This window comes from Tamandua tetradactyla, chromosome X (assembly GCF_023851605.1).
Source record: "Tamandua tetradactyla isolate mTamTet1 chromosome X, mTamTet1.pri, whole genome shotgun sequence".
In the NCBI taxonomy this organism is placed as follows: domain Eukaryota; kingdom Metazoa; phylum Chordata; class Mammalia; order Pilosa; family Myrmecophagidae; genus Tamandua; species Tamandua tetradactyla.
The window spans coordinates 132,035,212-132,047,342 of NC_135353.1; the positions used below are offsets into that span (position 1 = coordinate 132,035,212).

At 38.1% G+C, this 12,131-nt stretch overlaps 1 protein-coding gene across 3 annotated transcripts in view; it reads left to right on the top strand.

The window, feature by feature from the left end:
• The window catches only part of MED14 (mediator complex subunit 14), a 105,697-nt gene that overhangs the window by 74,194 nt on the left and 19,372 nt on the right, over positions 1-12,131 (top strand). For 2 of the 3 annotated variants that reach the window (XM_077144930.1, XM_077144933.1), the window contains 4 exons: positions 1,462-1,608; positions 5,545-5,656; positions 9,527-9,658; positions 11,695-11,877. In XM_077144930.1, the coding sequence (XP_077001045.1) occupies positions 1,462-1,608; positions 5,545-5,656; positions 9,527-9,658; positions 11,695-11,877 (574 nt within the window). The remainder of the gene's footprint in view (positions 1-1,461; positions 1,609-5,544; positions 5,657-9,526; positions 9,659-11,694; positions 11,878-12,131) is intronic. The other variant, XM_077144931.1, reaches the window with a different exon arrangement.

The following is a 12,131-nucleotide window of genomic DNA, read 5'->3' on the forward strand; positions in this document are numbered from 1 at the left end:
TCTCCATGTTTCCTTGGTGTGTTTCTCTGAGTTTATCTTGATTGGGATTCGTTGGGCTTCTTGAATGTGCATATTCATGTCTTTTTTTTTAATTTGGGAAGTTTTCTGCCATTATTTCTTTGAATATTCTTTCTGCCCCTTTTTCTTTCTTCTCCTCCTGAGACTCCCATAATGCATATGTTCCTATGCTTCATGGTATCCCACAGGTTTCTTAGGTTCTGATCCCTTTTTTAAAGTCTATTTTCTTTCTCCTCCTCAGCCTGAATCATTTCAGTTGTCTAGTCTTCAAGTTAACTGATTCTTTCTTCTGCCAGCTCCAATCTGCTGTTGAAACCCTTTAGGGAAATTTTCATTTCAGTTATTGTGGTCTTCAACTCCAGTAGTTCTGTTTGGTTCCATTTTAAAGTTTCTGTCTCTTTATTGAGATTCTCATATTGTTCATTCGTTGTTTTCCTGATAACCTTTACTTCTTTGTTTGAGTTTTCCTTCATCTCCTTGATCACACTGAGGATCATTTTTGAAAACTCTCTGCACTGTATGTCTTTCAAAATTAGCCCTCCTATGAAGAACATCCTGAGCATAAGCAAAGTGCTGAGTTCTCTGTCTTTTCTGAGCCTGTGTCTTGCCCTGAGTTTGCAAATGCTCATGACTTTAGGAATGTCCCCTGTATTCCCTATAAAATTATCTTCCTCTCCCTGTTGCTGTAGTATATGACTTAAAGCAGGTAATCCTTTGCCCCAGGCTTCTTTGACTTAATTGTTCCTTATACTGCTTAAGCTGTCTACAGGCTGCTACTACCTGCAGGGCAAGTTCTCAACCTGTGAGTGGAGATGAGTATCCTAGTTCCGTCTTTCAGGCTGCCACCTGATTGATTGGCACCATAAGTATGTACTTACGGGTTATTCTGCTCCCTCTGGGAAAGAGCCAGGGACCTTCAGTGGGAGTGCAGACTGACTCCACACCACGCTGGACAGAGGCTGTGGGAGAGGCTAACAAGGGTTCCACAAACTCCTACTGCTTTTTTTTTCCCCTTCAATTAAAGCCTTTATCCTACTGCTTTTAAAGTTGTGCTTACTTGATTTGTCACTTGTCCAGTTGCTACAACCTTTTAACCATTTTCCAGAATTTTGAGGATGATGGCTCTGGGAGTCTTTGCTTTTTGTTCAGATTCTGGTTGGGGATCAGCATCCTGGTTTATCTTAGGTCATCATCTTGGTCCACTGGAAACCCTGATCCACTAGATGTTGTTTTTGTTGCTGTAACTGTTTTCTTCAGTTCCCCCTTCCTTCAAAATTATCAATGTCTATCCTAAGTTGTCCTAATAATTGTGACAGAATGTCAAAGTTATCTTTTAGGGATGGGCATGATATGCTTGTTTCTGTTAAAATCGTCTTAAATGTTTAAAAATCTTTTATTAAAGTCAGGTAAAGTAATCTTCATTTTGCTTATTTATATCCATAGACATTCCTGAATATGTTTGTTGATAGCAATCAGGATGCTCGAAGGAGGTCTATAAATGAAGACGATAATCCCCCTTCTCCTATAGGAGGAGATATGATGGATTCTTTAATATCACAACTCCAGCCCCAGCCACCACCCCAACAACAGGTACTGTCTTGCTGAAATTCCAAACAGTGTCACATATGTGTAACTTAACAGATCCTACAGGTGCCTGGGCTTCTTTGTTGAAAGGTAAGGAGATTCTTGTTGAGCCTGAGATGCCCAGGAAATCCATATGGAAAAAAAAAATATGACAGAGAGCGAAGAGAAGAAAGTATCTAGTGATAGAAAGTAAATAGTATTGGTCGAAAGCAGTCTTAATGTCACTCAGCTCACCTATGCACTTAAAAGGATATAACGTGATCCCAGGAGTGGAAACACCATCTGCAGGATCAGAGGACTTCTTTGGGAGAGTGCCACCACTGTTTCTTGAAAGATGTTATTAAAGTAGACATAGCAAAGTAAATGTATAGTAATGTTCAATGGGGACTGCTGCAGAGAACAGGAGTACACATCTCAAGGCATCTATCTTCTGACCATTTAGATTAAGTCATATTATAGAGTCCTGAGAGCATTGAGTTCTACCCTCTTACCTTCATATGTCTAAAAGTTGAGCAGGCTACCAGGCCAGCCTTTGTTCTCTCACTAATCATCCTGATGTAGAGGGCTACCGGTGATCCTTTACCTCTTCAACGGTCCTGTGTAAATTCCTAAGCTGGAAAATACTCATTGTGGCTGTGAAGAGACTTCTTACCTCCAGGCTATGGTCTTCAGTGGCTTCATTTTTTTTAATTGTATGTGAACATACAACCCATAGGCAAGGCTCTTCGGCATGTCTGGAGATCAGGTTTACAAAATAGCTCACTGCTTCTCACCCAAAAGTTTTCATGAAACAGCATTGCTTAGAACCAGCATTGTACTGAAAATCCACTTTGCTAGGCATTTGCCACAGCATTTTGTATTGCCTAGCTTTTGGTCTACTGCATAGTAATTGAAACTTTTAGTAAGATGTTATAATGCTTACATCCTTGACAAAGTACTAGACTCTTACCAAAAGATGGTTTTGTGGAAGGTATATCGTCCTGGTAACTACTTATGGTTTCTTCCTATTTACTATTTGCATCCCTTCTTATCTTCATGAAGATACTGGTAAGCTCAGCAGAGCCTCATGTTAATGCCTCTGTGTAGCCAAGGTATGGGGCTTATCCTCCCTCATCAGGTCTTGAGATAGCAGTCGTCTCAAATGAATTATTAGCCCTCTGAGGAAGCTGGGCCACCATGGAGGAGAAGTGCCTCAGAGCAGCTCTTTTCTTTGGAAATTGCTTTCTTGCATATTACTTGCATGTACTTGATAATAGAGCAGAGGGTATGAGCCACATCTTTTTTGGAAAACAAGTAACTGAGAAGAGCTCAGAGATCAGGGCTGGCTGAAGACTGTAGCCATAGCAGGGTCATACTTCTGGGTGAAACGAAAGAAGAATGTGGTTCATTGTTCTCCCCTCCTCCAGATGTCATGCAGTGACCCCACTACAATGACTTTTGTTACTTAAAAAAATCATAATCTGACAGTGAGAGCCTACAATACTAGTTTATTGTATATTCTCATTTTACTAAGTGCTCTGAGTATCCGTTATACTTCATACTGAACGTTAGATTTACTAACTTGGAAAGAAACAGCTAGATGGGAAAAAAGGATGTCCTAGAAAAATTACAATAATTTGTCACTTTAGGAATTTGTTTTAAGTTTAACATTAATACCAATTAGAATTCTTTTAAAATAATTTTCTCTGTGGCTAAATACCTTCAGTTTAAGATTTCAGTTCTTTTCTATTTACCATATATCTATACTATACTGTAATTTCTAAACTAATCCACTTAATAAAAGAATTGTGAGGAAACAATGTTCATAAAGGGTTTCATATACATTTTACTTAATGTTAGGAAGTAGCTTTTTTGTATATATAATAGATGATTTTAGTCCATAAGCTAGGCCATGAAAAATAAAAGGAAGAAAATACAAAAGCTGAGGGATATCATAATATAAATTTTAAGGTAGCATGATTTAAATTTCCAGAAAGAAAGGTACTTTTTACATTATTGTATGAAACAATATAGCCAGATATATGATTTTGTAGCTTCTGAGTTGAGAGCCTGGATTCTATAATTTCTTTAAGACGAAATAGAAAAAAATAGATTAAAAAAAATAGACAATCCACTTTTTTAATTTATTTTTTTTATTATCAAACAAAATAACATAACAAACATGAACATTCTTAACGTACAAATGTTCCGTGCATGGTATATAATCAGTACATGGCTCACAGTATCATCACATAGTAATATATTCATCACCATGATCATTTTTTAGAACATTTGCATCACTCCAAGAAAAGAGATAAAAAGAAAGACTCATACTGTACCCCTCACCCCTCCTTCTCATTGACAGCTAGTATTTCCATCTACTCAATATATTTTACCTTTGCTCCCCCCCTTTTTTTTCTATACCCCTTACCCTACTCCCATTCACTGTTCACTAGTAGTTCAATCTACTCAATTTATTTTAACATTTGTTCTCCCTATTATTTATTTATTTTTAATCTTTTTTTTACTCATCTGTCAATATCATAGATAAAAGGAGCATCAGATGTAAGGTTTTCACATAGTCACATTGCAAAAGCTGTATCATATATTCAATTTCAAGAAACATGGCTACTGGAACACATCTCTACAGTTTCAAGCAGTTCCCTCTAGCCTCTCTAATACACCTTAAATTAAACAGGGGATATCTATATAACACATAAGACAACCTCCAGGTTAACCTCTCGACTCTGTTTGAAATCTCTCAGCCACTGACACTTTATTTTGTCTCATTTCTGTCTTCCCCCTTTTGGTTGAGAAGGTTTTCTCAATCCCTTGATGCTGATTCCCAGCTCATTCTAGGATTTCTGTCCCACGTTGCCAGGGAGGTTTACACCCCTGGAAGTCATGTTCAACGTAGAGGGCGAAGGGCTGTGAGTTTGCTTGCCATGTTGGCCAAGAGAGAGAGATAGGCTACAGCTGTGCAACAATAAAGGTTCTCTGAGAATGACTCTTAGGCCTAATTTTAAGTAGGCTTAGTCTGTCCTTTGCGGGGATAAGTTTCATATGAACAGACCCCAAGATTGAGGGCTCAGCCTATTGATTTGACAACCCACTTTTAAAAATAGGTTAAAGACTCAAGGCATTTGGCAAAAAAAAGATGTCCAAATGGCCAGTAAACACAGAAAAGTGTTCGGTGTCATTTCGCATCACAGAAATACAAATTAAAACCACAGTGAGATACTAGTCCATACCTCCAAAGATGTTTTTAAAAATAACAACCTGATAATCCTTGTCAACATTTGGTTATAGGAGTAATGGAAACACTCACTTACTACCAGAGGGTGTGTGAAATGGTACAACCACTTTGGAACAGTAATTTGGCAGTATTCCAATTTGTATACTTTATTAAATGAGTAATAGCTCAAAAACAGAGTACAGAGGTAATTAGACTGTTCTAGGTTTTTCATCACTATATTTGAAGAAGATAGTGATGAGGGCAAGGTGAACTACTCTATTTCATTGCCTCTAAGACTCCACCAAATGTAAGACGCACCATTTCTATGTACTGCTAAGAAAGAAAAAAATACTGCCAGTTAAACCAAGACATGCCATCAGTTGAAAGATACACTCTAATTTTAGAGATGTTAAAATATGTGTTGGTGGAGAGGGCGGATTATCTTAGAATCATTGAAGTATAGTAGATAAAATAAGTGAGAGAAAAGCATCTTGAGGGATATAAACAATGGTATTACAAGGTAACGAATGAGGATATTGCTACCTTTAAAACGTTTTGTAAGTCAAGGAGTTTTTAAAGATGTGTGTATTTTGCAGGTCTTCATACCTCAGTTTCCTGTAACCAGTGAAGTGTGTAATGTTAGCACAGTAGCTGTAATTGGGGAAAGCCATAGTGTCATACTATATACTGTTTGATATTTTGCCAACATTTAATTTTCTTATTTTCAGCCATTTCCAAAGCAGCCAGGATCATCAGGCGCTTATCCTCTTACTTCGCCCCCTACATCTTATCATAGCACAGTTAATCAGTCTCCTTCTATGATGCACACACAGTCCCCTGGTAAGATATTACTTATTCTGTTGTCATACTCAGCTTTCAAATCCAAAAATATGTATGTGTGTATATTGAGAAGCACTATGCATGTAACCTTGGGCTTCAAAGAGAACTGCTTTTTAATATGTGGCTAGATGTTTACCATTCATTCATTATGGCAAGGCTATGAAATCTGTGTTGATGCTTCAGAAGCACTTGAAAAAGTATGAATTAAGTGGGTGTGTTGTTACCTATGGCCAGCCTCATGGCACAACTTCAGGGGCTGCTTGTCACAATATGATCTATGTCAGTGGTTCATAAACTCTGGCTTACATTATGGGCCAAATTCCACCACCCCCTATATTTTTATACATAGAGTTTCATTGGAACACAGCCCAAACCCATTTGTGTATTGGCTCGGCTTCTTTCCCGCTACAGCAACCCCTTACAGAAAGTTTGCCAACCCTTTGTATATGTGAATGGTGCCCTCCGGAGTTGGGCAGTGCACAGCCTGCTTGTCTGTACCAAATGACCCTTGACAACCCTATAAAGTACACTGTAAAATTGTTTGAGAATGCCAAATTTTTACTTTTAATGGAAGATTTCAACAGTGTCTCTTGAGTACTTGCTCTTTGTCGAATGCTGCATGGTGCCGGGGATTCCTCAGTGAGCCAGATACCAGCCCTGCTGTTGAATTTATCATCTAGTAAGGAAGATGCCTATCAGGTTTTGGGGGTAGATGAGCCCTTACCTGCCAGGTCCCATACCTTCTCTGTTCTATATTAATATTTCCAGAGCATAATGATATGTTTGTGTTTTTTTTAAGTTCTAGCATAAAAGGTATGATATGTAATGTGGGATGTAAAGTATGACGTGACATTAATTTTAAAAAGCATGCAAATAGTAAAAAAAAAAAAAAAAAAACCACCTTAAATTTAAATAGACCAATCAAGTAAAGAATGTATTATATATTTTTGCACCAATTGAAGGCGTTTGAACTTATCAGAAAACAGGAAAAATATGTTTCTTAAAACCCTGACTATTAAGTGACATAAACATAGCAAATATATTTGCATGTAAGTGTTCACATTGAAAATTACAATTTGTATTGACTAGCAAAGCCTTGTTAAATTGCAAATGAGAATTGTAGGGGTATCACTTGTTAACCAGCTAATTCCTTTGTAAATTGGGAATGATAAAATACCTTCAGTTTAGAGCTGTAATGAGAATTCAATGAAAAATCCACATGAAGTGTTTAGTATGGGGCCTGGCACATGACAAATGCCTCTAACAAGGGTGTTTTTGATCAGCCCATTATAAACTGCTTTGTTGCTCAGATTGGGCTATTCAGCATACATCCCTGCCAAAGCACTCAATCCTGGCAGATCCCACCCCTACTTTCACAGGGAAGCTACTTAGATTACCCTTCAAATTACTACTGTAGTGTGGATTTTTAAATTATCCTCATTTTAAAAATCTTGAAATTCTCTTTTGTGGAGGTTACTTCCCCTGTTGCATTCCTAGTCTTTATCTGGAATGCTAAGTGAGGTGAGTGTTACAAAAGGAGTTAAAAAAATCACTCAGTAAAAACCATTTCTTACCTAGAGATGCCTTCCCTGCACCCCAGTGCTAGATGAGCTGAGTCTTGAAGGATGGGTCAGGGTTAGCCTGGTGCAAGGACATGGACGAAGAGGGTATTCTGGCAAGAGTAAGCAGGATAATCTGAGATCCCAGAGGACTGTAGACTTTCCCAAATGACTGGAACATAAAGAGCTAGGGAAGAGAGATGGGGCTCTGTTAGAAATTTCTGATTTTATTGTCTGGGTAAATGGAAACCATTGTTGAGTTTTAGGAAGAGCTGGTCAGGGTTTAGTTTGCATAATTGAGAAGGGCAAGTGTAGTGGAGGAGCAGGTTTTGCAGGGAAGGAGGTAAGTTCGATTGAACCTGTTGATTTTTGAAATCCCTGGGAGACTTCTAAGCTATGAAGTGTCCAGTAGAGGATTGGATATGTTGAGACCTGTGGCTCATCAGTGATGGGTGGACCATAGATGAAGACTTGAAATAGTTGTCATAACGAGATCTGTTGAAGACCTAGAAGTAGGTGGGTAAGCTCAGCTGCCTTACCCACAGCTGAGCCTGGGAACAGCCAGGGGCAAGGAGGAGAACAGGAGAAACGGTCTTAGAACCCAAAGGTAGTACGCTTCTGGAATATGAGTTGAGACTTTTGCATAGAAAGGTAAATAATTATTTTTAAATAATTGTAGTAGCAAACACATATATAGTGCTTATTATATGCCAAGCTCTGTTCTAAGCACTTTACCCATTTAATCCTCATAGTAAATTGAGGAGTAGGTACTATTATTGTCCCTATTTTATAGAGGTGAAATGGAAACATGGAAAAGTTAAGTCACTTGGCCCAGTTCACACAGCTCATAAGTAAATATAATACTTAAGGGCTAATTGGTTTGATCGACATATTTATTGAATGTAAGGCACTGTGTTAGCTATTGTAGACCATAAAAAAAAAAAAACACATGAAAATAGGCAACTATGTTAAAGATGGTTGTGGTATATTAGTGTTGCACTTATTCATAATTTTTGTAGTCGCAGTTTCCCCTTTCATAATCCTAAATGAAAACTAGTCCTATGACTTTAAATAGCATCTTTAAGCTTATAACTCCCAGTTTAACATTTCTATCGTAGACCTCTGTATTTACAAATATGCATTCAGCTTTTTCACATAGATGTCACAGAAATGTCTGAAATTCAGCAGGCCTGAACCAAACTCCTCATTCCCTACCCTGGCCCCCAGTGCTACTTCTCTCACAGATGACTCACACAGTAAATGGCAACCCCTGTCTTCCTACTACTTGGGTCAGTGCTGTTAGAGTCATCCTTTTTCTCTCACCCCACACTCAGTCACCAAATACTGTTGACTCTATCTTCCAGAATCCTACCGCTTTTCACCACCTCAGCCTCTGACACCCTTGCCCAGCCCATTAATCATCTCACCTGGATGATTGCAGTTACCTACAACGGATTTCCCGTCCCCTGTTCTATATTGATTTCACATAGCAGCTAGAGTGACCTTTCTGAGACAGAAGTTAGTTCATGGTTTCTCTGCTCCAAACTCATCAGAGGCTTCCCATTTCATTCATAGTAAACCCTAAGTCCTTAGCATTGCCTCCAAGACCCCATGTGATCTAGCCCCCCTTTCCAGCCTCTCTGACCTCATCTCCTACCACTCTCCCCCTTGCTCACTGTTCCCGCCAATGTTACTTATACCAGCTTCTACTTTGGGGCCTTTTCACTGGCTCTTCTGTTTTCCTGAAGTATTTCATTCCCCAGGATATCTTCAAGCCCTGTCTTTCACTTTTCTTCATGTCTTGGTTCAAATGTCCCCTTCTTAAAGAGGTCTTCTTTAATTGCTTTATAAAAAGAGCAGCACCCACATCCTCCACTACATGATATTCCCGTCCACCCCTTACCTTGCTCTTTTTCTGTCTAGCACTGACATATATTTGTTTGTCTTTTTCATTCTACTAGAATATATACTCCATAAGGGCAGGAATTTTTGTCTCTTGTTAACTGCTGCATCCCCAGTGCTTAGAACAATGCTGGCATGAAGTTGGCATTCATGCCTACTTGTTGAATGAGTGAGCACTGGGTATTTAAAATAAAAACAGTCAATATAAGAGCTGGAATTTGGGCCCCATGGAATTAATATCTCTCTCTTTCCTTTTTGATAATAAAGTCTTTCTGGTTTTTCTTTGCACTATTAATGTGAGCTTTACTACTTGTTTCTTTAGTCTGCAGAGAGAGTCTTAACTTGGGGTCCTTGGGCAGGACATAATATGTGTCCTGCAAGATCATCGATAATTATTTTCCTTTATTAGGAAATCTGCATGCTGCCAGCTCCCCCAGTGGGGCTTTGAGAGCCCCATCACCAGCGTCATTTGTTCCAACTCCTCCCCCATCCTCGCATGGAATCTCAATAGGACCAGGGGCCAGTTTTGCTAGTCCACATGGTGAGTCCATACATGGAAATCATTACAGCATAAAAGCTTGATGTTAAAAGAGTTTCTGTTAATAAGTTATTTTCTTATTGCAAAATCACCAAATGTTTTTGGGGGAAGTAGCAAAAATATTGCTCAAGTAAAAAGAAGATAACTCTTCCCTAATCCCACTGTGCAGAGATAACCACCAGTTAGTCTGTCTCTACTTTGAAATTTGTCTCTCTCTTTCTCTCTCTGTTTTGCTCGCTCTGTCTTGCTCTCCCTGTGATGCACTCCCTACCTGCTTGCCTGCTCACATCTGTTGCTCTTGCTTGCTCTCTGCCCATCAGCTTGTCTTCTCCCTCAAACGTTCCTGCTCCCCCCCCCAATGGGGACCCTATCATGTGTATTGTTTTGAGACTTGAATTCTTTAACTAAAAAAATTATGTTTTGAATTGATTCAAATAAATTGGAATTCAGGAGGTAGACAGTGAAATGTTTCCTTTCTACTCAATCAACCACCTAATTCCTCTGTCTGGATGCATTTAGTGTTATTAATAATTTATGTATTCTTACAGAAATGTTTTATGCATACACAAGCAAATACATATGTGTTCTTTTCTCTTCTCTTTTACACATGTAGTATACTGTACATAGGATTCAGTGCCTTTTTTTAGTTGCTATATCATGAATATCATGCCACATCAGACCATAAAGAACTTCCTCATTTTTTATAGCTGTGTAGTATCTGTAATTTTCCTTTTTACTATTAATATTTGTGGGACATTTCTGTCAGTAAAAACTCAATGTCATCATAATAAATGGCTTCATAGTAGACCTTTCTTTGGGCATACCAGAATTTAACTGTTCTCCTATTGTTAAACATTTGGAATGTTTCATTTTCCACAATTAAAAATGGTGCCATCTTGTTCACATCCATGAGTATTTCCTTAGGTAAGTTCCTAGAAGTGGAATTGCTGAGTCTTGAGGGTTTGAGAAATTCTAAAGCTTTCAAAATATTACAGATTGCTCACCTGAAAGACTCTACCGGTTTCCTCTAGCATCCTATGAGAGCATCTGTTTTCCTGCATTGTTGCCAACATGTGGTTATTATGATTTTTAAAAATCTTGGCCATCTCAATAGGTGAAAAGTGGTATCTTATTGTTTAATGTGTGTTTCTTTGATGAATAGCAAAGTCGAATTTTTTTTATGTTCCTTAGTCTTTGGTGTTTCTTATTTTGTGCCTGCTAGTTTATATCCTTTGCCTGTTTCTTATTGTGGTAGTTTTCCTTTTTTTATTGATTTGTAAGACTTCTTTTTATAAGTCAGGACCATTTACTCTCTGCTATACAGTAGAAATGTTTTCTTAGTTTGTCATTTGGTTGTAAAGGAATGTAAATATGTTGAAGGCATCTTCCAGATGAAATTTAAATATCAAATTGTTCAGGATGTTTCTGCTTTCAAAACTTGATTCTTGGGTCATTTCTTAGTCAATGTAGCCTTTACTAAATTAAAGAAAATAAAAGTTTTCCCTCTCATCAGTCTTCTCTATTCAGAATGAAAACATAATTTGTGAGGGTTAGTTTAAAAGTATAAGAAGATCTCTGCCCTTAAAGGAGCTTTGAAATCTTTTGGTGAATATTTCCAAACTTATAGTCAATTGGTATTTAGCGTAGACTGTTATATGTATTACACATATTGAAGCTTGTGTGAAAATAAACTTTATCCTTTCTTAGTTTTTATTTTTCTAATTTTTTGTCACATTAAAAATTACATAAGAAAAATAAAAAGGTCAGGCCACCGTGGCTCAGCAGGTAGAGTTCTTGCCAGAGACCCGGGTTCGATTCCCGGTGCCTGCCCATGCGGGGAAAAAAAAAAGGTATATAAGCTGCACAAAATAGAAATTCAGAGGTGGTCTGCTGAGAAACATAATCCTCCATTGAAATACCTTATTGAAAGAAAAAGTAAAATCATCACCATGTAAGGATTTGAATGTTGTCATTTCTATTTATTTATTTTTGATTATTAAAATACAGATTTTGAAAACCATTAGTTAACTTTATTACAGGAACCCTTGACCCTAGTTCTCCGTACACTATGGTGTCACCAAGTGGACGAGCAGGGAACTGGCCAGGGTCTCCCCAAGTATCTGGCCCCTCACCAGCAACACGCATGCCTGGAATGTCACCAGCTAACCCATCACTACATTCTCCAGTTCCAGATGCTTCTCATTCCCCTCGGGCTGGAACAAGTAAGTAACATCATCAACATTTCTGTGTTCATTTTTAGTTTAACCAGCAGATGTCCTATTTTATTCAGTCCTCACATTTGAAAGTCACGACCAACTTTTTGAGTGGCAGTATTAATAATTTAAACTTCCATTTTGTAAACCTGTTAGCAACAGCTAATTTGCAAAGTCAGGCATATATAAGAGAATGTCTCCTCCCAAAATCGATACTTTATGGTGATGGTATCACAGCATTGTGAATGTAATTAATACTGCCA